We start from the raw sequence: 27,273 nt of genomic DNA, 5'->3' as shown, positions 1-27,273 counted from the left end.
ATATATCAAGAAGATGAATAAGATGAGGAGAGTTGCCTGCCTTATATAGATTTCATGGAGCACTTTTCCCTCCAATTTGTCCTCCATCGTGGGCCCTCACTTAACCACCATCATGCAAAACTTAACCACCTCCATGCAAATCGAACTAGGGAGTGCGTATTTCCCTAGTGAGGGTGGCCCCCATGTGTAACTTAACTACAACACAAATAACTTTTCCTAAGTCTAATCTCCTAATAAAATCGAATGGGGTCCACTAGCTCCAAAATTGGCCCCATAATACAAAAATTAGTCTTGTTCCAAAATAATTTAGGAAGGGACATGAAAGTCCTCCCCTTCCAAATGTTGCTTGTCCCCAAGCAACTTCAATGCCAGATGCTCAAGAATGTGCTCTCCTTCCCAAGTGGCACCTTCATCCGGTAAACTCTTCTAATGTACCAAATACTCTCTGATGATCCTGCTTCTGAGCTTCCTCTCCATGGTCTCGAAGATGCCCTCTGGCTCTAAGATCAAATGCCCCTCATCATCAATTGGACTCCATCACTGCTGTAACTTGCTGCCCGAACACCCTCTTGAGGCATGACACATGAAAGATGTTATGAATCTTGCTCCTTGGTGGTAGCTCCAACTCATAAACCACTTCTCCAACCCTCCTGATCACTCTGTATGGCCCAAAAAATGTCGGTTGCAGCTTTTCGACCCCCTTTTGCTTGAGGATATCTTGGCTCTCTAGGATCCAATCCTTGGCCTTTGGGGCCCTACTGTCTACGAAAACAATACTAGCAAAAGACATATAAGGCACGGAAAATAGTCATACCAACCAATGGACATATGATGGGTGGTGTTGTAAAAATACTCTCCCAGATGCAACCATCGAATCCAAGCCCTCTGCTGCCCTATCACATAATTCCTGAGATAGCCCTCTAACCACTGGTTCACCCTCTCTTTCTGACCTCTGCTGCCCTGTCACATATTTCCTGAGATAGCCCTCTAACCACTGGTTCACCCTCTCTATCTGATCATCGGTCTGCGGATGATAGCTAGTCCTCGGGGTGAGCTCAATGCCGACTATTTTGAAGAGTTCCTGCCAAAATCCTCCCATGAATCGGCTATCCCTGTCACTGACTATGGTCTTAGGGAGTCCGTGTAGATGAAAGACCTCCCTGAAGAACAACTCTGTCCCCTGTGAGGCTGAATATCGTGTTGGTATGGCAAAGAAGTGTGCAAACTTGGTCAATCGGTTGACCACCACAAAAATACAATCCTTCCCTTGCACTGAGGGAAGTCCATTGATGAAATCCATAGAGATGCTCTCCCATTTCCCCGCAGGGATGGGAAGAGGCTGCAACAATCCTATTGGATGGATCAACTCTCCTTTGTTCCTCTAGCAAGCTTCGCACTCCTGCACATGCCTCAACACATCTCCCTTGAGGCCCTTCCAAGTGAAGCGCTTTCTCACTGGCATATACGTCTTCCTAAACCCCTGGTGCCCGGATAAAGGAGAATCATGAGCTGCTTGAAGGATGCGCAGTCTCAAATGTGATCTCGAAGCCAAAAATATGCGCTCCTTATAATAAAAAACCTCATCCATCACCCTGTAGCGCTCATCTGCATCACTGCCTTCCAAGATCTCGCACGCTCGACGATCCTTGGAGTACTCTACCAATAACTGAGCCTTCCAGTCATGACAAATGCTCATGAGCGAAAGCCCGATTGGTCTCCTGGACAGTGCATCTGCCACTACGTTGTGCTTCCCCTGCACATACTCAATATCAAAATCATAGGCCTGCACTTTGCTGACCCATCTCTGCTGTTTGTCATTGAGGCCCTGCTGCCCCATGAAATGGCGAAGACTATTGTGATCTGTCTTCACCTGAAATCGATTCCCCACCAAGTACTGTCTAAATTTGGCCAATGCATGCATTATGGCCAACATCTCCTTGTCGTAAATGGAATACGACAGCTCATGAGGTAGAAGTTTCAGACTCTCGAAAGCAATGGGGTGCCCTCCTTGGGACAAGATTGCCCCGATCCCTACACCTGATGCATCGCAGTCCAATTGTGAAAGGCTAAGTAAAATCTGGAAGTTCCAACACCAGACAACAACTCATCACCTCCTTAATGTGAGCAAATGTTGCCTGAGCTCACTCTGTCCATGCAAAAGCCCCTTTCTTAGTCAGATCAGTAAGGGGTGCTGCCAACTGTGAGAAGCCCTTTACGAACTTCTGATAATAGGTACAAATGCCCAAAAATCCTCTCAGCCCTGTCACATCTCGGGGCTCTGGCCAATCCCAAATGGCCCGAATCTTGTCCTCGTGCACCTTGACCCCATTTACACCTATGATGTGTCCCAAGTAAAGCATCTCTGTCAGCCCAAACTCGCACTTGGTCATCTTGGTAGAATTGCTGCTCCTCCAATACACGCAAGACTGTCTCTAACTGCTGCAGGTGCTCCTCCCATGTCTTGTTGTAGATCAAGATGTCATCAGAGAATTCCAGTACAAACCTCCTCAACTGGCCTCATAATACATGGTTCATGCCATGACTGTAAAGTAGCAGGTTCATTGGTCAATCCAAAAGGCATGACCAGGAACTCGAAATGCCCATAATTACACCTGAAGGCTGTCTTTGGAATGTCGTGCTCTCTCACCCGAATCTGATGATACCCTAACCGCAAATCTATCTTTAAGAAGTACTAGGCTCCTCTAAGCTTGTCCATTAACTCGTCAATGTGCGAAATGGGATACCTGTTCTTCATCGTCTTCTTGTTGAGGGCCTTGTAGTCAATACACATGCCGAGAGTCCCGTCCTTCTTCTTCACTAGCACAACCGAAGAAGACAACAGACTGGAACTCAGTATGATGTGACTCAACGCTGATAACTCCGTGATGGCTCTTTCGATCTCATCCTTATATGCCTTGGGATGCCTATAGGGTGTAGTGATGACTGCCTGCACACCAGGCTCCAACTCTATAGTGTGCTCGAATCCCCTGTCAGGTGGTTGTCCCGGCAGTATATCTCCAAAGACTACCGGATATCTATCTAGTACTGCCTGTATGTCCGGATGTGGTGGTATAGTCTTTCCCCCAGCCTCTGAAATCCTTAGCTCTACTGCCCATGCTATGTCTCCATGCCTCAAATTGGCCTCCATCCGGTGGGCCAAAATTGTCTGAGGGGGGTACGAATGCATGCCCCTAAGAACCACCAGCTTGCCATCCGGTCCAGCAAACTCCATCACCAACTGTTTCCAATTGGTGGTAAGTCGACCAAGGGAATACAACCATTGGACACCCAACACCACATTGGTTTTCGGTACATCCACCACGAAAAAGTGGTTTGTCATCAAATGGTTCCCCATAGTCACTGTCAGAGCGGGAACATATCGAGTGCACTGCATGGTCTTGTCTCTTGGTACTAGGACTGAGAACCCCTCAAACTCTGTAGTGGTGATGCCCCTCCTCTGGACCATCTGAGCATCAATATAATTGTGGGTGGCCCCACTGTCTACCAAGACTGAGACATGCTGGCTACACCGTACCTCTGATCCTCAGTAAAAAATTTGGGAATCCCAATTCAGAAGCTAGGATTCCCCCTGCTGTTTCAAAAGATGCTCCTCCCTGAGGTCTTGGTGGTGGTGGTCCTCTCCCTGCTAGATCCTCTCTGTCTCTGCCATCAAACCCCAACTCCCCATCATCCTCCTGATCACTGTCTGAGAAGACCTTGAGGTAATGGGCCTTGGCTGCTATGCACTGATGACCAAGTGCCCAAGGCTCTCAGCATGTAAAACACAACTTCCTCCTCTTGCGGTCTCTCCTGGTCTCGTCATCCAATTGACCCTGCCCTTGAGCTGTTCTCTACACTGTGGGTGCTCTAGTGTCACTTCCCTTTTGAGGGTAGGGAGTGCGTGAAGGAAATGGAGCTCGGGCCTTGGGAATAGCCCCTTGCAAATCCCGAGTGCAAGATATTGCCTCCAGAAGAGTAGATGGTTTGCGAGACTTCACCAGTCCCCGCAATGGCTCGGTCAACCCTTACAAATGTGTATACTCTCCTCGCATTTGACAAATCAGGTGTTGCACGAAGCGGGGACACGGAAGCGTCATTTTCCAAAAATCTAGGAAGCGAAGCGTCTGCTCTCTCTCTATATATATTTTTATATTTTTTTGCATTTATACTCAAAACAAACATCCCAAATACCAAATTAGTTGTAGAAGACATGAAAACATGCATATTTTTGCATAAATCAAGATAGATATAACATCCATTGTACATTAATGGTTAATTGTTCGAGCATCAACCATTTAGATGCATCAACCATCTAGAATCTAGATTCTTCTCCTCTTGTCTAGCCTTTGCCTCTACCTAAATTGTCTAGGGATATTAGTCAACATTGCCCAATTTTGATCAAACTACCTAATTCAAGACTTAAAATATGGTAGAAAAAGCTTAACATGCTTGATCAATGATTTTGACTTGATTGAAAGGTAAATTTTTGCTAAGGGCGTGCCGCGTGACAAAGGAGTTCAACAATTAACACCACCAACACTAGGGTACATATAGGGCTTGGTGCTCTTGATTAAATGCTAATCGCATACCTTCATACTTGATATAATCTAATGAAATGCCACAATCCCATTGATCTTGAATTCCTGAAAACTGTTAAGTCTGCTGAATTTTGAATAGGATATGAAATTCTATTTTCTCCATATGAAGTCCAATGAGGCTGAAACCACTCTCAAACATCCTGTAATGTTAAAAATGTAAGTAAAAGGATGAAAATGAAAAATAAAAGAGAACCATGAGGGAGCATCTGCTATATTTATATTTTTTTTGCCTTCATTCCTCACCCTAACCCAAGGTGGACCCACCCCCAACAAGCAAACTCACTTAAAAAAAAAAACGATTTTCTAAACAGTGCGAAGCTTTTCCGGAATCGTACGGAAGCGCCCTGCTTTTGATGCCCGAAGCGCCGTACTAAGCACGCTTCGGAGGCTTGGAAGCGGCACTTCCGAATTTCCAAGAAGCGGCAAAAATTCGGAAGCGGCGCTTCCGAATTTCGGAAGCGCGCTTCCGGTGAAGCTTCCTAGGCGCTTCCGTACGGGATGTGCTTCGGGGCTTGGAACCAGGGGGGGGGGGCGCTCCGTGCAACATTGTCAGGTACCATGACTGAGACCCTCAAAAACTCCGAGATATAATGCTCTAGATGCCCTATCTGTCTGAGCTGTGTCAACTCCCTGAAGTGAGCCTTTGAATCCTTCCGATCAAAGCGCTCCACTAATCTCTGCGTGAAGTCCTCATAGGAGGTCACGCTAACATGTCCTAGAGTGGACAAACCATGAAACCACCAATCATGTGCCTCCCCCTCCAGGTGCAATGTGGCCATCTTGATGGCCTCTACCTCTGTCATCCGATTCAGCTGGAAGTATGTGTCCAACTTCTCTACCCAAGCACTTGCTGTGCACTTGGTAGTGCCATCATATGTAGGAAAATACATTTTCCCAATAGAACGATGTAGCTTATAGTTCTGCATAACATAGCCTTTCCCCTTCTTGTTTTGCTTGAGCTTGCAAAAGTCTCTGAAGGTCAGAGCCTCTCCGAAGTCTACCCCCATGGACTGCCACTTTCGGAAATGCTCCCCCATCAACGATGGATCCTCTTCTCCACTAGTCTCACCCTGCGCCAAAGGTATAAAAGAGGGTAAAGTAGCTTGAGTTGGCTCACTCGAGGATGGCCGTTGCACAGTAGGTGAAAGGTGATCGAACTGTTGAGAGGCCCTTGAAGTCTCTCCAACTACAAACTCTCGGTGAGTGCTCCAGTCCTGGTTCTGCATCTTGATCTCATCCAGCATCTCCTCTACCCCTTTGCCAAATCACTCAAAGCCTTCAAGAGACTATCGAAGGCCATCTCCTCCCTGCTCTTGGGCTCACCCATATCTTTTGCTGCCGCAGTCTTCCCACGATCCTTCGTGTCTGGAGTAATCTCCAAGTCCCTTTCCCTGCTCCGGTACCTCTGTCTTCTGTAGGTAATATTTTGCTGGCCCTCCTCACTCATAGAAAAGATTTCCCATAGCTGAGCCAGAATCTAAGCTCTGATACCACCGTAATGTTCCAAACTTAAACAAACAGTGATATGCAAAAGCAAATACGATTCATACACAAAAAAATTAAACGATTAGTAAATACTCAATACACATCAGAAATGAGAACCAATTGAGCCATTTTATTAATGGAATGGAGCAAGTACAATAGTGTGGAAAATGTGTTGATTTCTGGTAGCATCGGATGTGATTTAAGTCTCGAAATCTGCATGGAGGCTTAGACACATGCATTCTCCAATACCTGAAAATTGTTTTGGGAAATTCCACCCAGAGACAGTTTTATTAAAATAATTAATTATTTTTAATTGGACCCTAAGTCTAAACTTAGGAAACTAAAATAATTAATGGGTATTAATCTAAACTATGGGTGAAACTTCTAGAAGAAAGCAGATATCAAGTCAATATGATCCTAACCAGTGATTAGAATCTAATCTGGGCCATTGATTGATCAACGAGGGGATTATAACAAGAGGCTTGATGGACACTTGGAGAACACACAGAGAGAAGATCAGAAGTTCGATTTTCTGAAGCAGAGCAGCTGCCGGAAAGATTTTCGATAGTGATCTTTTGCAGAGAGGGGCAGGGATAGTATCTGGTGAGGAGTCTTTTCCTGGGCCAGAGAGTACAAGGTAGAGAGGATAGAACGACGTCTAGAGAGAGGCTGACGCTGGCCCACGCAGTGGCAGCGCAGAGCCTAGAGGGAGATCGAATTTCTTGCTGAGGAAATTGAGTTTCAGAAGCCGGGAGCCGGGGTGTGAGACCAAGAGGCTGGAAATCGAAGTTTTTGGGCAGCAGAGGATCAAAAGGAAGAGCAACGCAGTCCCCAACAGAGGTGACACAAAGAATGCATAGGGTTGACGCAGGAGGGACGCAGAGCCTCTTTCCAGCGAGATCAGGGTCAAATTCTTCCAGTGATAGGGTGAGAGCATCTCATTACTTGTTTTGTCCAACTTTTCTCTGTATAGGATAGCCAGTTGGGTATCCTACAAATTGTACTCAGAAATTACTACTGCTTAATAATAAAACCCTCAGAGTCGCTGCACCGGTTTTCCCACATTGGGCTTTTCCGGGGACGTTTGTCCAAAAATAATTGTGTAGATGTGTTGTATTTCTTTCCTATTCAGTTTCTTGTTTTTGCTTACAATTTAAATGGTGTAGATTGTAGTGTATTAGTTTCGCTATTTACTGTAGGAAACAGTAAGTAACTTGATTCAAAAGTTAACAAGTAGGAGAAACTTAATTAGTTGCTACGGTAGAAACTTAGGCATCCAAATTTTCACATGGTATCAGAGCTGCAGGTGAAGCAAGAAGAACAAAGACAGAAGATCCAACGCTGAAGGAAGAAGGGAATTCAAAATTCCTGCAGAGGCAACAATTCGAATCCCTAGAGGGTTTGCACAGTGCAGGCCAAGAGGTCTAGATTTTCGTGGTAAATCTCTCTGTGAGTGAGTCGATAGAGGTAAGATTTCCAGATTGAAATCTGTCAGCGGTAGAGGGAGTAACGCAATAGAAGCTTTAGCGAAGAGGGATTTTTGGTGGGACGCTGGGGGAAGAGAGAGACACAGGTGAGGGAATTCCTGCTCAGAGGACTTCCGACCAAGGAGTCCGAATTCTCACTAGCTGAGCAGCAGTGGAGAGGGGCAAATCTACAAGCTCCAGCAAAGGAGTGTGTAGGCCAGTCTAGTGCTGCGCAGAGGAGAGAGGAGGCTATTCGATTTTTTCGATTGGCAGAGATGGCAGCTAGTGGAATGAGAGATCAAGATACGTTGGATGGGGCATCCAACTATGTGATCTGAAAGGCAAGGATGTCCTGCCTTTTGGATGAACATTTTCTCAAAGTCTACGTCGACAACAGGGTAGCTAAGCCTGTAGATCCAGATCCACTCAAGAAGTACAAGGGAGAAATGGCGAAGACAAAAAGAATGATCCTCGACGAAGTGAAGGATCATATAGTCTGTCACATCACTAGCAGAAACATTGCCAAGGAGATGTGAGATGCATTGTCGACGCGTTATCAAGGATCTTCCGAGCAGTGGAATATTTACTTAGAGCAGAATATGAGATCTATGCAGATGCAAAAGGGGGAACACATTGATCTGTTCCTTGCAAAGCTTCAGGAGACCCGAGATGAGTTGACAGCTATGGGGTCAACAGCTCAAGGTTCTGAGATGGTAAGACTGGCCCTAAATTCAGTATGTGAGGAGTAGCAAGTCTTTGTCTAGAGCATCCTGGGCAGGGCGACTTTGCGAAACTGGGATGAGATGTGGGCAACTCTTAAGCAAGAGGAGCTAAGGAGGGACTTGGTCAAGTGTAAACTTGATGGAAGCAACAACAGTGGGTCGAAGCCCAAGGAGGAGGAAGAAAATGCAGCCCTCGCATCCAAGGGGCAGCAGGAGCAACGAAAGAAGAAGAAAGATGTTTCGAAGATCAAATGCTTCAGGTGTGGTGAACTCAGTCACTACACAACACAATGTCCGCTTCGAAAGAAGGGCAAAGATGAAAAGCATGATCCGAAAGTTGCAGCTGCAAAGATCGAGGAGGATGAGTTTCCCATTACAGCTGAGATACCTCCAGTAGGGAGGTGGGCTAATTTAGAGCTGTAGTTCGAAAGAGCTACAGATGGGAAGGATCCTTGAGGAGCCCACCTATCGGATCAATTCCTTGCTACGGGAGGCCTGATCAGTGGTAGTAGGATGGACCAGTGTCAGTTGGTGCAAAGGAGTGCTGGAGTGATAGTTGTAGAGGCTAGTAGTGCCAGCAGCGCAAAGCAAAGTTGGAACAATGTAGATGGCATAGAGTAGAGGTCAGCATTAGGACATAGGCTTCAAAGGGTCAGTGTAGAGAAGTAGACAGACTCCAGCAACGAGATGCATCATACTGAACACTTGTTCAATAATTTGGGATGCTTTTTCATTGCTGATGCAGTAGCAACACCAATTGGAGAAGGTTGCAGTGCAAATGCAGTTGGTAGTGGCAGGGTCAGTAGCAGTATAGATGCAACGTTTGCGGAGTAGTTGGTGGACAAGATGTTAGACATCAACAACGCAGAAGGAGATGTTACAGAACAGAGTAATGCTTCAACAGGGTGCATTGGTAGAGCACACTCCTCGCTAAGAGGGAGTGTTGATTTCTGGTAGCATCGGATGTGCTCTAAGTCTCAAAATTTGCAGGGAGGCTTAGACACATGCATTCTCCAATACCCATAAGTCGTTTTGGGAAATTCCAGCCATAGACAATTTTATTAAAATAATTAATTATTTTTAATGGGACCCTAAGTCTAAACTTAGGAAATTAAAATAATTAATGGGTATTGATCTAAACTGTGGGTGAAACTTCTAGAAGAAGGCAGAGATCAAGTCAGTGTGATCCTAGCCATTGATTAGAATCTAATCTGGGCTGTTGATTGATCAACGAGAGGATTATAAGAAGAGGCTTGATGGGGACTTGGAGAACACACAGAGAGAAGATCAGAAGTTCAATTTTCTGAAGCAAAGCAACTGCGAGAGAGATTTTCGATAGTGATATTTTGCAGAGAGGGGCAGGGATAGTATCTGGTGAGGAATCTTTTCCTGGGCCAGAGAGTACAAGGCAGAGAGGATAGAACGACGTCCAGAGAGAGGCTGACGCTGGCCCATGCAGTGGCAGCGCAAAGCCTAGAGGGAGATTGAATTTCTTGCTGAGGAAATCGAGTTTCAGAAGCCGGGAGTCGGGGTGTGAGACCGGGAGGTTGGAAATCTAAGTTTCTGGGAAGTAGAGGGTCAGGAGGAAGAGTAGCGCAGTCCCCAGTAGAGGTGACACAGAGACTGTGTAGTGTTGACGCAGTTCTGCGTAGAGGCTGACGCGGAAGGGACGCAAACCCTCTTTCCAGCGAGATCAGGGTTAGATTCTTCCAATGACAGGGTGAGAGCATCTCACTACTTGTTTTGTCCAGTTTTTCTTTGTATAGGATAGCAAGTTAGGCATCCTACGAATTGTACTTAGAAATTACTACTGCTTAATAATAAAACCCTCATAGCTGCTACACCGGTTTTCCCGCATTAGGTTTTTTCCGAGGACATTTGTCCAAAAATAACTGTGTAGATGTGTTGTATTTCTTTCCTGTTCAGTTTCTTGTTTCTGCTTATAATTTAAATGGTGTAGACTGTAGTGTATTAGTTTCGCTATTTGCTTTAGGAAACAATAAGTAACTTGATTCAGAAGTTAAGAAGTAGGAGAAACTTAATCAATTGTTGCAGTAGAAATTTGGGCATCCAAATTTTCACAAAATGCACTTGGGCTTGCCTCAAGGGCAAGCTTGACAGAACCCAGGGGTCAAACAATAATCTCAGTGCTGGAAAATAACTGCTCCTCAAACGCTCTGCACTGTCTCCCAGTAACTACATTGCTGGATGGAAATGAACTGCAAGAAACCTTGTCTCCGTTGCTCAGAAAAATGATGAAACTTCAACGCCAAGCTCCTTGGCCAAAACCCAGAAAGGGTTTGGCCTAAATCCAACCTCCTCTATGGCCTACGCCCTCCAAACTGCTCCAAGAATACGTCCTGCAAGGAATGGCCATGAAATCCTCCTCCAAGCCTTGAAAGGGAAGCAAACACCACTCCAAGTATCTCCTCCAACCTCCACAACAAAGCTCAGCCTCAAGGACTGATACTCTACCTACCAAGTGAGCTCCAAATGCTGCCTCTGCGCTGGCCCAGGTAGTGCGAAAGTCACATTGCAAAGCAATAAGCTCAACCAGCTCCCAAACTCTCCCAAATGCCGACAATCCTCCCTAGCCTCCTCTCTGGAAAATCTCACACCCAAACTCCACTGCAAAACACCACCAACAAACTCGACCTCCTCTCCACTGCGTCCTCCAGTAATACGCACCACCTGGAAGTGAATGCCACTGCTGGAAATCACAATGTGATCCTCCTCTTGAAGAATTGAAGAAAACCTTCCTAGGGTGACTCGAAGTTCCCCAAAGAAAGGGTGAGATCTTCGTCTAAAGAACTTGTGCTAAACAGCTAGTGACTCAGCTAAGAAGCTCGAGCAACCAAGAGAAATCGATATACCAAGAAGATGAATGAGATGAGGAGAGTTGCCTTCCTTATATAGATTTTGTGGAGCACTTTTCCCTCCAATTCGTCCTCCATCGTGGGCCCTCACTTAACCAACATCATGCAAAACTTAACCACCTCCATGCAAATTGAACTAGGGAGTCCGTATTTCCCTAGTGAGGGTGGCCCCCATGTGTAACTTAACTACAACTCAAATAACTTTTCCTAAGTCTAATCTCCTAGTAAAATCGAATAGGGTCCACTAGCTCCAAAATTGGCCCCATAATACAAAAATTAATCTTGTTCCAAAATAATTTAGGAAGGGACATGACACCTTCAGGGGTGAACAAATGATCATGATTCACAAGCTCTTTCATTTATCTAAGTTGCTGTGACAGTAGTGTACTATTATCAAACTTACACAGGACTTGGGACTTTGCCCCAATTGCTTATAGCCTTATTCCCATCTCTGAGGGAATTGAACATTGGTGGCTGGCCTGACATGTGACCATTTTTATCGCTGAACTCTGACCCCATTGACAGCCTTTTCTGTCTATCAATGTTGATTGGTTGTAACTCCTTATCTTTCCTAACTAAACCTGTCCTTATCCTTCTTTCACTAAATCAATATCCTTTAATAATAAATTTCAAGAACACAAGTATAACGCAGTGCTAATCATGGCTTAGTTAGTTTTCCTTACTCAAATAGTGTAAGCACATAAAAGCCTCACGTTTGTTAGCGGCAATTGGTCTGTTATCTTTGTTGTGTGAGGGTACATATGGACTAGCTTATGACATAACACTGAAAAAGACATGGGATTTGATTAATCTTAATGATTCTATGATGATGGTGTAATGTTTTTCTTGGTGCCTTGTTGTTTATGCAACTTATGTTTAATTGGAAATGATTTGTTTTTTCTTAGATATCTTCAGGAGATATTCGATGTGAGGATTACAGGACTTTAGAGATTGGTCAAGGAGAAGCCAGGCGAGGTGAAAAAAGGTTAGCTGATCCTATTGGTCCAGTTTTACCATCTAATAGAGGGAGAGCACTTCCAAAGGGCCAGAGTTCAAAGGGCTATGGATCTTCTCAAAATGGTACACGCAACAAGGAACCTGTTAGTATTGAGTTACGGGAGACTGACAAGCTTATCAAGGAGGTAAATGTTCACAACATAACAAACATCTAAGAAGTTTTGTTCCACATTTTTTGATGCATGTATCTCTGTTTGTGTATGCCTTTTTGTTAAGGTTGTCTATATCAACGAATTTCAATATATGTGTGTGTGCATGCATGTGGGTGTTATCCATACCATTCCTTTTCTCTTGCATCAAAGTTTATTCCATTCTGGATTTTATGATTAAGTCAGCTTAGGCCTAAATTGTAGTTATCTTTAAGTTTATTGCTTTGCTTTCTTTGAAGTGTTATTGGGGTTAAAATATTTTTATTGAGAATTGCATCATATTTTACATAATAGGTATTTGTTATGGCCCGAATTAGGGGAGATATTATGCTGATAGTTGGTATTTTACATCGTTAATGTGCTGAAGGACAACCTAGAGTCTAAAATAGAAAGATATATATGTAAGAAAAGTTAGCTGACTTAAATGCAAAGTATGATGCAAAAGAAAATTGAATGGGGCTGATCTTATACTGCAGGGTGCCAATTTCTAGCAACAACCTATGTGAGCGTCTTGAGCTGACCTAGGTAGGAGTGTTTGACTAGTATGAGATTAAAATACACTACAAGCGAGTCTCATTTTCACACATTCATATGAATTTTTGCCTCTTCTACTGCATACTTTTCTTAATATCAACAATTTCATCAACCACATCCAATCTTCTTTGCTGCAATTTGGGTCATTTGGCATTGTCAAGATTCAAAACCATACCTCACAAAGGAACTACTTGGGCCATACTACTAATTTACTAAAGGGATATTAGCTACCTTACTACAATTGTCTAATCAAGCTTATTTTTCATCCTTGTACATTTACATATAGCTTACAGGAAATCGCATATCTGCATTTATTTTTGTCTTCTATAAAAAGAAAAATTGTTTGCATAATGTATTATCACGAGCCTTATTATGGATTTAGGATAGGTGATCATATGTTATGCTAGCTCCTCCATTGATTGCTATTTCTTATTAATTGAGTTGGCTACCCTAGGGGCAGCCCTCGAATAGTATTGGGCCTTTAAGGTCATATTTAGTGTTAGAGGCTATACTAGGTCTCTAAGGCGATTTCACTATTTATGAGTCATGATAGATAGGATAAGATTGTGAAGCCATATGTTAGTTCGCTATGACCTTATGAGTTTCCACTGCATGAATATACATGAAGTGATACTGCACACTTGAATTTTGAGCACATGACAAGTTTGGTGATGGTCATAAACGGTCTCCCCACTTTAGGTATTCATTGTGGAAGATAATTCACTAAATAACCCCTTCTACATATACACAAAAGGAGGGGATATTGGTGTAAAATAGTGCTCATTTTCTCTTGGTGGTTTTGGAGGTTTGTATTGGCTATGCATACATTAAGGTCACTTCCTAGTGAGCTAGAACATGCTCTTAATTTTTTTCTCATATGAGATGACAAATGATAAAATTCCATTAGTTCACTTTTGCATGCTATTGGGAGAGGATAGGCCCTACCTAAATGGGCATCGAGTCATTCTAGCATCCAAGGTTACTTATTTTGAAAATTTGAAAATATAGCGATATACATGGGAGGTTCATTCATAGCATTAGGCACTATAAAATGATTACCACAAGGGACTGGGATCTATTAGGCTTATCTGTTAGACTTGAAACATAAAAATTTGGTTACATTTACACTTCAGCTGTTTTGGTGCTTCTGCTGCATAAAAGTTCCACCATATTGCGAGAGCACATTTGAATTTATAATCCTTTGCAAACATTAAAAAGACATTTCAGAGAGATGATTTCTTCTTCAAAATTTAAAAACATGTCCATGAATGATAACATTGAAATGTTTTGCAAAATTGAGAATCCAAAAAGGAAACTAGAATGAAAACACAATTTTTATTCTTGGTGTTCCCGTGGGCTACTTCCTACATCAAAAGCCTCTATATGATCAAGAGTATTTGGGTAGTGAAGCCACTACAAGCATGATCACTATTGGATTCACCACTCATTCTGTCACACTCCATGTTAAGATCATTTTGATCCAGTATTTGAAGAAGAAGAATTGGTTGAATCTTTAGCTACATTATTTAACACCAAGTGCTAGTTATGGCAAAGGTAAACAAGATCTTCCAATTTTCTAGATACAACTTATTTCATTTCTTGGAATGAATACGGCTGAAGTTGCTCTTGTTCCTTTCACAAGCTGATGCACTTGATCCTTGGCTCAAGACATGAATTGAAAAGTGTTGTAATTTTGGTGCTCTTGCTACATAAAACTCCCACCTTATTTTGGGAGTATGTTTGATCCTATCATCCTTCATCGATTTGAATCATTTGATTCCAAAGCTAGGCTCTAACCAAAGCTGCAATGGATGGATCTTGTTTCAACATCTCAAGAGCTTCATAAAGTCCACTCTTGACTTCTTTTATCTTTCTGTCTTTCTATTTCAAATGATGAAGGGGCTGAATAGCAGATTGTTGCATGTAAACTTTAAAGGGCTATGCATCATCCTCCGTCTTCCATCAACTACCTCCCATACCTCCTTGTAATCTTCTTGTAATTATGAAAAGCATTTGCAGTGGCTACCTTGCAATGATCCATATATTGGGCTTGTTACAATCATTCTTGTAGAGGACATCAACAATCACATAACAATTTTTTAAAACTTTGTTAGCATTTTCCCAAATGTTACTGCGTAAAATTATTTGTTCCACATTCTTTCTCTTCAATTCTTTGAAGGGCAACATCTCTCTCATGCATTATTGTGGAAAATGGATCTTAGGCTTGTTTTTCCCTTACCAATTCTTGTCAAAGTAATATAAAATGTGGCCAATGTTGTACCAGAAGGGCTCAATAACTCTCCAAATGCATTTTTCTTACACATGCTCAAAGTTAAACTATGATTAATGATGAAGTTTGCATTTGTTTTTGCTCTTCGGATTGTCTCTTTGACCCATGGAAATTTGGGTGGATCGTGTAGCAATAAATCTAGACAATGTTACACAAGGGTTCCAATAAATGGTCTGGTGCTTCTTCATATTTATTTTCTGGTATTGACACAATTTCAATGAGTTATTGGTAACAGCCCAAACCACATTTTCCTCCCTGAATTCAGCAGTTGTTTCATCCAAAATTTGTATAATATATTCCTATGTGTTCACTTGATCCATTGCATAAAATTGCCTTTAAAACTAATACCCCTTGAGGGAAATAAACGGACACATTAATCACTGATCGATGAGACATTTTTGACCAACCATGATTCAATTGTTCAATTTACAAGTTTCCAAGATTCTTTAATGACAACTAACTTGTTTTTCATTCTTTCTTTTTCTTTAGTAGAGTGGTCCTTAGAGCATTAGATCTAGTTGGAACATACTCCTTGTCAAATCAATAGCATATTAAATTCATTTTGATAATAGGGGCTTTTGGCCATATTAAATGGAATTGCACATACATTAAATATTCAACAACATTATCAACTTGTTGTTTCTCTACAAGTTCCATCTCTTTTAGTGTCACTGTACCACTTGTTTTTGTTGGGATGGAAGTGCTTGAGCCACCCATGTCTGAGGTGAAAGAAGGAACGAGGTTAAAGAAGAAATGTGTTAAAATTGGCAACTAGGGCCAAACTCCATGTGGGTCATCTTATTAATGGCAGCTGATATTTTTCTTGGATCCCTCTCATCGAGAGGTGTAGGATTGATCTAAAGATCATCCAATTCCGATAAGTATTCATGGAGATATGAATTTATTAGTGTTATGGGACAATTCGTCAAGGTCGGCCAACAACCAAATAAACCCCACTTGTGCTCAACATTTTAGTATAAATAGAGGTGGCCTTCAAGTCATTTCTACACACACTTGGGATCTCTTCCTCTCTACTTGTCTTTGGGTTTTAGTAGGAGAAGAGATCCTAAGGGATAACGCTGCCCTAATGGAGAAAGGCTCTACGCTGCCCTAATGAAGAAGCCCTAACGCAGTTAATCAAAGAAGGCTCTACGTAGTCAAAGGGAGACCCTCACTACTGTCATGAAGGAGATTGAAGTAGGCTTCCTCGCTGTCCTATAAGGGTTTAGTATATGCCCTAAACTGCTATACGTTCAAGCCCTAGCCCTAGCTGTAGGTCTAAATGGAGATCTCTGTTTTGAGGCCACAACATGGGAGGCTAGGCAAGCATTGGTTGGAGGACTGTTTCATTGGTTGAACAAAGTTCGAAGTGTGTTGTAGGAAGCCGTGATGCTTGTTGTGCTAGGCCGAGGCCTTGGGAGCTGAACGCTAGCTTGTTTAAAGGCTAACGGATGGTTTGTATCATTGTTGGAGGGTGTCGTGAGCAGCAATAGTGTTGTGTGGTAGGCCACATGCCATACCACTACAACAAACCTAGTGTGGGCAGATTTGAGGGCTGTCTAGAGCCCTTACCTTCAACGTGGAGGAGGAGCATCTCTCCTTGCCTAGTCTGCAGTTTTTGAAGGGTTGTTCGAGGACTGTTGAGAGGAACTTAGGGCTACAGCAGTATGCCCAAGTGCCCTAAACAGAACAGTCAGGAACAACAAAGTGTCAAGCAGATTTGAAGCAGTGTTAGAGGTGCATTGGGTCAAGGATATTGACTAGATTTGGATCAGACTTGGAACAACCTATGGGAGCCACATGTTGGGTCAACATGGAGTGTTGAATACCCCAAAGGAGTGCAACTTGATGTGATGAATGCTGTGACATAGACAACATAGTATATGACAGCTGTATACATAGTACAACATAGTGCTATCAACATACAGTGATGGGTAGCAATGCAACATAATGTAAAAAGGGTGCAACATGGTATGATGCATAGTACAACACTATGTATGATGCAGCTACATGGTTGGATGCTACATGTCTTCATGCAGCAGTTAAATACAACAAGCTTATACATGGGACAACTGCAATGACACTAGGACAACTGCAAGCTTGGTGACACATGGGACAGTTGCAAGCATGAAGAATCATGGACAACAGCAGCATGGTAAAGCATGGACAACAGCAAGTACAGTGCAACAAGTACATTGGGACAACAGTAAGCATGGTGCAGCAGTGGCACTATGTACAACAGTGCTAAACACTGGGACAGCAGCAGCATGAGGTCCAACATTGTGATGATGGGTGCAACATGGTGCAACACAGTGAGGTGAAGGAGTCACCTTAGAGAATTAGTTGAAGCAACATGTCTTCAACTGATCTCATGTATCATCATCCTAGGAGATGATATATGTTCTTACCTAGATAAGTCAAAGTGTTGACTTCTGTTGTAAATGTATTATCTTTATCTCTCTCTCTCTCTGCTGAACTATTGAAGATTATATAAGAAGAATTGACGAAGGGTTTCCCCACATTGGGGTTTGTCCCTGGCTAGCGCCACATCTTATGTCCTCTTGTCTTGGCTTGTCATCTGCGATTTATGTTTATGTTCTATCTGCAATTTACTTTAATGCTGATGTGATTGCTAATTTGGAAAAGATATTGAGCTAACTGTGAAAATTGAAATAAATTGCTCTAAGCATAGAACATACCTAAATTTAACATGGTATCACAGCTGAGGTGAAGATAAAGCTCAAGCAAGAGTGAAAGAGCAATCATCGAAGATGGTTGGGGAAGGACAAAAGGATCAATGGATTCCTCATCCATCTTCAAATTCAGCAAGGGTGAAGTCGAAGCAGAGTATATTTTGACGCAACGGAAGCATCTGATGGCCCACCTAAAGATCACTTCAATGGGAAGTCCAGATCTAAAGGTGGAAGGAAAGACAGATGCCTTGTTTGTAATAAGTTTAGCCATTATGCAAAGGAGTGTCCAAATGGCTGGGACACATCTCTTGATGAAGATAACAATCATTCCCTTGATGAAGATAACAATCATTCCAGGGACATCGTCAATGATCAGAGGAATGACAGGAAATGTAGGTCATCAAGGAAATGACCGACTCTTCAAAGAAAGCAAGGAACCCCAGGTATGAAGAATCAAATGTTGTTTCTAATAAGATAAAGAAGCATTATCTTATATTGGCCCTCTCCTTCAGACTCTTTGGGAATCTGGCTTATTGATTGTAGTGCTTCAAGGCACTTCATCGGATAGATGGGTGTTCTCTCTAATTTGGTAGAGATGGAAACAATCGTGGGATTATACTTGGGGTCAATGCCACCTATCTCGGAAAGGGTGTAGGGAATGTTACCCCTCAATTGAATGAGGATAACTCGATTCATTTACAGAATCTCTTTTATATACCTGATCACAAGAAGAACTTGGTGTCCATTTCGGCAATGGAAGTCAAAGATTTTAGGGTGGCATTCATCGATGGAAAGGTATGTGTTTGAAAATAGAATTTTCAAAGATTCTTTTGAGTTCAGGGTTGCATCAAGTTGCAGGAAGGTCCATTGGGGACCATGTCAGTTGACACATCTCATCTATAGCACTGGTGGTCTACTTATAAGGCCCTACCTGATGTGAGTCAGATGGTGACTCTGATGCCTGAATTCAAGAAGAGCATGAAGGTACATCTCTGAGCTGTACCGAACGAATATCTTAAAAGGGGACCTTTCCCCTCATGTAGCAGGTCCACAAGTTTGGAACAACCCAAGGGGTTTGAGATTCATGATCGAAATCTCATGTATGCAAGTGGAAGAAAGCCCTCTATGGCTTGAAGCAAAACACCCTCGGCGTAGTATGAGAGGATTGGTAGCTGTCTGATGAAGCTGAGATTCACTCGGAGTGAAGCCGATCCAAACCATTGCTTGAAGGTTGTGGATGATAGACCTCTCAGATTGGCACCTTCTGAGGATAATCTCTTTCTGACAGGTGCAGACCCTCTCATTTGCAGAAGTAAGAGGAGTTGGATTCCAAATGTGGAATGGTAAACTGCAAGCCCGTGACTACCTCGAGGATCTTAACTTTCACAAGTTATATGGTAGTGATGACGGACCAGATTTGGGAAATGCCTCTAAGTTTCATAAACTCATTCGCATTAATGTTCTTGGTGAACTTCTGTCCGGATATATGTTTTGCAGTTAGCATGTTGGGCTCATATTTTGGTTGAGCCTCGCTAGATTGGTGACAAGAATCTTTTGAGATATCTTTGGGGCACAATCTCTGATGGATTGAAATACACTGCCGGAAATATGAAGCTGCATGATTATTCGAATGTTGACTGGGCAGGCAGTGTGGAGGATCACTAGAGCACTTCTCAGTGCTGCTTCTCTTTGGATTCTTTTTGATATCATGGATGAGCAGGAAGCGGAAGTCAGTTGCTATAAGCACCGCCGAGACCGAATACATAGCTACGAGTATGATCTCGTGTGAAGCTGCCTGGTTGTGGAAGCTCTTCAGTGAGCTATTTGTACACATGATGAATACCATTGTGATCCTCTGTGACAACCAGGGGGGATTTGATTTTTGAGGAATCCCGTATTCGATGATTGCTTCAGTAGATAGACATTAGATACTATCTTATCTGGGACATGGTAAGTTAATGAGCGAGGAGGCTCCATCGCATTGAGACTAATGTACAGGTCGCAGACATTTTGTCAAAGCCCTGGGGAAAGGTCAAACCTGTGACTTTCCCGAACGACTTGGAGTTGTTGAGAGACCACCTTAAAAGGGTCCTGCATGTTGCATGCATTGAGCTCTGAGAGCTTTGGGGGGCTTGGGGTACTTACTGGAGCAACACACGACCATAGGGCGACTCACCCTCCCCTAATGGTGTGCTGCGTACAGGGTAAATGGCTCAGGCTTCCTCTGTGATACCCCGTGGCGACTTTGGGACAGGATGATTAGTTCTCTTGTGGGATAGGATGATTAGTTCTCCTGTCCAGGCATCCTACCCATGCAGTCTAGGACTCATGGGAAGTACCTCTCATGTGATCAATGAGCAGGGAAATGGGGTTAGGGACCATAGTAGTACTATCGATGGACGCATCGTTGTATCTACCGTACTTCCTATGCTAGGATGACCTCCATTGATCTGGGATTGTTAAAATTGGACAACTAGGTCCAAACTCCATGTTCTGATGCTCAAATTAAGAGGCTAATATTTTTGTTGGATTCCTCTTTCTGAGAGGTGTAAAATCCATATAAAAATAGTCTTAATCCGATGAGCAGAACTTATATTTTGAATTTATTATTCTTAATAAATTATATGTGCAAGGTCAGCCAGTTTTGTAATGTAGGCTCACATGCCCAACAGATGTGTCACACACCCTCATTGATGGATATATATACAGGAAAAGTTGGAGAGAATTTAAACACAACTCACATCTCATTGACCTTTGTAGAACTGACTTGGGTTGACTCATCTACTGGTTGGAGGGTTGTTGTGACACATGCTGGGCTGGCTGACCAAAGGAGACTTTGCTGGTTGAAGCATCCTGTTGACCGCCGAAACGAACACATACATTTTTCTTGTTTCTGATTTGTCTTCTGTAAGATCTGCTTATATGTTCTATCTGCATTTTGCTTATCTACTTGTATGATTGCTGTGAGAAAAGTGAAATTGCTCTTAGCATAGAACATCTACAAAACTTTACATGGTATCAGAGCTGAGGTGAAGACAAACTCACTTCAAGTGATCTCCTCTCCACGTCTTGGGTTTTGGAGAAGGAGATTCACACTAGATTACGCCGGCCTAGTATGATGCCCTAAGGGAGAACGCAGTCATGAAGTCATACGCTATGCAATCATATGCTGGAGTTATGTATACGCAGGAAATGGATGGTTCTGAGATTTCAGATGGGTTCGAGTCTACTGTTCGAATCGCGGGAACGGATAAACCAGTGGATCGCAGAAAAAATTGAAAAAAAAAAATTTAAGGCTCCTTGAGTTTTCGACGGTCAAGAACAATTAATTGACAAAAGGCGTTGTCGCAATGAGGAGAGCTTTAAATTCCCTCCAAGAACAGCTCGAAGAAGCTGTCTACGGCACGGGAATGTAGGGCAGGAATCCCACAAACACGGAATCCCGTTATGTGGCAGACACCGTAAAAGGACCCCACGATTTAACCATCGTGGGATTTTCTCTGGCCAAGGGCATGGGTGTCGGTAATTTCCTTGCGAGCGAGACTTTCAGCGTCGGAGGATACGACTGGGCCATTTACTTTTACCCCGACGAAAAAAAAAAACCCTGAAGACAATTCTCTGTATGTTTCGGTTTTCGTGGCTTTGGTCAGCGAGGGCACTGATGTGAGGGCTAAGTTTGAACTGAGGCTGATTGACCAAGAGCGGCTAGGGGAGGCACAAAGTTCATAGCCATTTTGAACGCAGCCTTGAACGCGGGCCTTACACTTTGAAATACCACGGAAGCATGTGCATGTAGCCGCAATGATAACAAGCACGGAAGAACCGCAGGTAGAGCCGCATGCATAACATGATAGCCGCAATGATACAGTCAGCCGCAGTAACGAAACCATCGTCGAGATCCCTCACAGTCAATGAAGAATGCATACGCAATCAAAAGCAACGGAGTTATGAAGAAACGCAGTCAATGGGTCAATAAGACGCAGTGAGTCAACAAGACCTGTTCACGCATTCCTCTGCCATTCTATACATATATACGCTATACAGGTATGCCCATTCTTCATGAAGTCTGGAACAGGGATGGCCATTTTACGGTTTGGAACAGGTATGGCCATTCTACATATTTATAGCAAATTATAACTGTGACAACCGCAGTAAAGGAAGGGTAGCCGCAGTTGAGGAATAACGAAGCTGCTGGAAATGAAGACCTTGCCATAGTATATGCATTGCTAGCCACAGTAAATATATACACGCTGATCATCGAGATAACCTACGCAGCAAATGGAAATATATATATACATATACGCAGATACCTATTCCACTGTTCAATAAATACACGCGCAGGTCGATGGGACATGAATACGCTGTTCAATACATTGTGTATGTATTCATATATACGCTGGCAATGACTATGTATACGCAGGCAATATATACCAATGTTGCACAAAGCGCGATCGGGATTTAATCGGCGCCGGGAAAAAAGCGGAAAAAATCGACAAAAGCGGGAAAAAAGCAGAAAAAAGCGGGAAAAAAGCGTTTGGCACAAAAATATTCATTTTTTTTCATTTTTTTTCAATTTTTTTAATATCTAAACCATCTACAACATAAAATAAATACATTGACACATAAATATGATAAAAAAACTAATATATAAGATGTTTAATATCATTTCTAGCGCTAAAATCACACATAGCATTGAATCATGTCGTGAATAGTAAGTCCCAACTCAGCCTCAAAATATCAACAAAAAATATGATAATGTCTCATCATGTCATAATGTCATATACAATAAAATGAAAGTCTAATCCTATTGATTTCCTCTGCCCCTCTTGCGAGAAAATGCCACAGCTTTCCCTTTCCCTCTAGATGTAGATGCTGGTGCCCGTGCAGGTGGAAATGGCAGTGGAGTCTGATGTGATTTAGACGTTGAAGAACTAGAAGTAGGAGCTATAGGAGGTAGACCACGTCCTCTACTGGTGGCAGGGGTAGCCCGGGCAGGTGGTGTCACCTGGAAACATTACAATCTCCCAATCCCGAAATCCTGAAAAACTGATAAGTCTGCTGGATTTTAAATGAAATCTAAAATTCTACTTTCTCCATATGAAATCCAATGAGGCTGGAACCACTCTCAAACATCCTGAGTCATTTCATGGTAATGTTAAAAATTTAAGTAAAAGGATGAAAATGAAGATTAAGGAGAATGTCACTTTTACTTTAAGAATTTAACATTACCATGAATAGCATATCCATACTAGGGCCTAGACTTGATCATTAAGCTACCCCACTCAAAAATTATTTGTTTCTTTCAAAAAACATTGCATGAAAAAACCCAAAAAAAGTTATAAAACTATGCTATCCTGAGCCCCCACGATTTTTTCGTTAAAAATCGCGCTTTTTTCGAAAAAATCGCGATTTTTTGAAAAAAGCGCGATTTTTTCAGTAAAAATCGGCAAAAAAAAAGTAGGCGATTTTTTCGTATAAAAATCGCGATTTAAGCGGGAAGGGGAAAAAATCGCGATTTTCCGATAAAATCGCGATTTTATCGCGATTTTAACAACACTGATATATACGCAGCAAATGGCACATAACTGAGGTACATATATGCAGCAAATGGAAATATATATATACATAGTAATATACATGTTGTAGTACCGCTGTAAGGGAAGACAGTCATGATATACGCATAGCATGGAGATACAGTCCTGTAATGAAGAACACAGTCTTGTAATAGAGTCATACGCATGAAGAGCACCATATACGCTGTCAATATATGCAGCTAGAACTCTCTTACGTTCTGGTCCAAAGCATATTTTGGCATACATATAGTTCAATATATATTTGTGTATTGATCTGAGCTCTTGTTAGCTCATATATCCTCAGTAGTAATTCTTGGTTATAATATCAGAACTCAAAGATGCAATCCTGATCTCATTAAGGATGAGCCTCTCAAACGTTGTCACAAGTCTGTTGACAGTGTGAGGTAGTCTAGATGGACAACATGTAAACCTTTGCGTATTGTAAGTGACAGCGTGGCACATAAGACAACCTTAAGGCAGCAACATAATGATGATTCATATTAGCATGGGCAGCATGGGCAGCATGTAGCATGATGATGAATAGGGTTGCATAATAATGGAAAATGCAGAATAATGGGTAGCATGATGATGAAGGCAGATGAGATGGTGCTCCACTGTAAGATGCAACTAATGGATGAAATGGATAGCTGAAGCAGTCACCTTAGAGAATCAGTTGAAGCAATATGTCTTCAACTGATCTCTGTAGATATCAAAAGTCAAAGTGTTGACTTCTGTTGTAATTAGAAGCTGGCATTAAGAGGGAGACTACCACTGCATATACTCCTGAGCAGAATGGTGTTGCTGAACGCAAGAATAGGACTATTGTGGAAGCTGCCCGTGCCATGCTATGTGACCAGGGTCTTCCAAAGTTTCTGTGGGGAGAAGCTGCAAATACTGCTGTGTACATTCAAAACCGATGCCCTCATTCCGCTTTGGACTCCAAAACTCCCGAAGAAGTTTTCTCTGGTAAGAAACCTGATGCCTCACATTTTAGAATTTTTTGGATGTCCTGTCTATTTTCATGTGCTGAAAGAAAAGAGAAGTAAGCTGGATGCTACTGGGAAGAAAGGAATGTTTGTGGGCTACAGTGAGACTTCTAAGGCATATAGAGTCTATGTACCTGGTCAAAGGGAAGTAGAGATAAGCCATGATGTCACTTTTGATGAAGATGCTTCCCTGAAGAAAGTAGTAGATCTTCCTAGATCTGAAGAAAACCATGAAGAAAGACCTGGAAATCTGGAAGAACCCCAGGATGAGACTATGCCTGATGTTGAAGGGCCAATGGACCCTATTGATCCTTCCCCTTCTCTAGGAAAGAGGCCATCATGGCTCAGGGACACCCTCGAAGATGCTGAGGGTCATGCTGCCCCAAGGGGAACATTCCGAGAAAGCAAGAAGCCGTGTAGATACCAAGGGTATCTAGCTGCCATGAGTACTATTATACAATCTGAACCTGGATCTTTTAAGGAAGCCATCAAGCATCAAGTCTGGAAGGATGCTATGCATGAAGAATATGAGGCTATTATGATGAATGATGTCTGGGATGTGGTCCCGAGACCAAAGGACAAATCTGTTGTCACCGCTAAATGGCTCTACAAGATTAAACATGGATCTGATGGGAGTGCTGAAAAGTTTAAGGCAAGATTTGTTGCCCGTGGCTTCTCTCAAAAGGAAGGAATTGACTATGACGATATATTTGCACCTGTGGCTCGATATACCACCATCCGATCCATCATAGCCCTTGCTGCTACGCAAGGATGGAGTCTTCATCAGATGGATGTCAAGACCGCTTTTCTGCATGGTGCAATAAAGGAAGAGGTGTATGTAGAACAACCTCTGGGATTTGAAGTTCAAGATCGAGACACTTATGTCTGCAGGTTGAAGAAAGCCCTCTATGGGTTAAAGCAAGCACCCAGAGCTTGGTATGAGAGGATGGATAGTTACTTGATGAAGCTGGGCTTCACTCGAAGCAATGCTGATCCAAACCTTTACTTTAAGGTTGAGGAAGGAAAGCCTCTCATTCTAGTGCTGTATGTAGACGACCTCTTCCTGACAGGTGATGACCCTCTCATTCATCAATGTAAGAGGGAGCTTGCTGCTGAGTTCGAGATGAAAGACCTAGGACTGATGCACTATTTCCTAGGCCTGGAGGTCTAGCAGAGACCTGGAGAGATTTTCCTTTCTCAAGGAAAGTATATTGTGAAGCTTCTGGAAAGATTTGGGATGGTGGACTGTAAGTCCGTGTCGACACCAATGGAACTCAACTTCAAGAAGTTAAGTGGCAGCGCTGCAGGGCCTATCTTGGCCAATCCTACTGAGTATCGTCAACTCATAGGAGCTTTGATGTTCTTAGTGAACACCCGTCCGGACATATGTTTTGCAGTGAATACTTTGAGTCAACAGATGGTTGAGCCTCATCATTTTCACTGGGTTGGTGCCAAGAATCTTTTGAGATATCTTCGGGGCACGATAAACCATGGGTTGAGATACACTGCCAGGAGTGTGATACTCCGGGGATATACTGATGCCGATTGGGCTGGCAGTGTGGTGGATCGTAAGAGCACATCTGGATGCTGTTTCAATCTTGGTTCTGCTTCGATCTCATGGATGAGCAGGAAGCAGAAGTCGGTGGCTTTGAGCACCGCGGAGGCCGAATACATTGCTGCTAGTATGGCCTGTTGTGAAGCAGTTTGGTTGAGGAAGCTCTTTAGTGAGCTGTTCCAACATGTGCTAGATACCACTGTAATACTCTGTGATAATCAGAGTGGGATTCGTATGACTGAGAATCCTGTGTTCCACGACTGATCCAAGCATATTGATATCGGGTACCACTTTATCCGGGATATGGTACAGCGAGGCGCCGTAAGGCTCGATCATATAGGAACTGATGAGCAGGTCGCGGATATTCTCACTAAGCCCCTGGGGAAGGTCAAGTTCCTAACCTTCCGTGAGAGTCTTGGTGTCATGGAAAGACCCTATGATGTGGGTCCTGTTGGACGATGAGCTCTAGGAGCTCTGGGGGGCTTTGGGGATAGCTTCTCGGAGCTATAAGCACTCATAATGCTTCTGCCCCACCCTTGTGATTATTGAGCTGGTTCGCCACTCATTTTATCTGTGCCCATATGCATCCTACCCATTGAGTTCAGGGCTCATGGGAAGTACCTCTCATTTGGCCAATGAGGTGTGGAAAAGCTAGAGACTATTAGCAAAGACTGATGGACGCATCAGAGATTGCCGTACTCTCTATCTAGGATGGCATGGTCCAACCACTTGATCTGGGATCAAGATTTGTGAGGTCTGGGACCTCTGGACTGATTATGTCAGTCGGGGAATGATGTCTTTGTGACTGACCCACTTCTGTTCTGAAATAAAGAAGCCAACAAAGCAAGTTTCGGCGGGATGACTCACGATGTTAATTGCACTAATAGATGGAGTTCTCCCTAGTTGAGAGGGAGTGTTAAAATTGGACAACTAGGTCCAAACTCCATGTTCTGATGCTCAGATTAAGAGGCTAATATTTTTGTTGGATTCCTCTTTCTGAGAGGTGTAAAATCCATATAAAAATAGTCTTAATCCGATGAGCAGAACTTATATTTTGAATTTATTATTCTTAATAAATTATATGTGCAAGGTCAGCCAGTTTTGTAATGTAGGCTCACATGCCCAACAGATGTGTCACACACCCTCATTGATGGATATATATACAGGAAAAGTTGGAGAGAATTTAAACACAACTCACATCTCATTGACCTTTGTAGAACTGACTTGGGTTGACTCATCTACTGGTTGGAGGGTTGTTGTGACACATGCTGGGCTGGCTGACCAAAGGAGACTTTGCTGGTTGAAGCATCCTGTTGACCGCCGAAACGA

At 42.9% G+C, this 27,273-nt stretch overlaps 1 protein-coding gene across 2 annotated transcripts in view; it reads left to right on the top strand.

Moving 5' to 3' along the window:
* Positions 1-27,273, top strand: part of LOC149238409 (protein EMSY-LIKE 3-like) — a 225,548-nt gene that overhangs the window by 153,457 nt on the left and 44,818 nt on the right. For both annotated transcript variants that reach the window (XM_089373027.1, XM_089373028.1), the window contains exon 5: positions 12,053-12,289. In XM_089373027.1, coding sequence (XP_089229153.1) covers positions 12,053-12,289 — 237 coding nt within the window. The remainder of the gene's footprint in view (positions 1-12,052; positions 12,290-27,273) is intronic.

This window comes from Pinus tabuliformis, chromosome 8, assembly GCF_031772625.1.
Source record: "Pinus tabuliformis cultivar Carrire ecotype Pingquan chromosome 8, CPIR1, whole genome shotgun sequence".
In the NCBI taxonomy this organism is placed as follows: Eukaryota; Viridiplantae; Streptophyta; class Pinopsida; order Pinales; family Pinaceae; genus Pinus; species Pinus tabuliformis.
The sequence above is the reverse complement of the archived record's forward strand: the minus strand, read 5'-3'. Positions and strand labels throughout refer to the sequence as shown.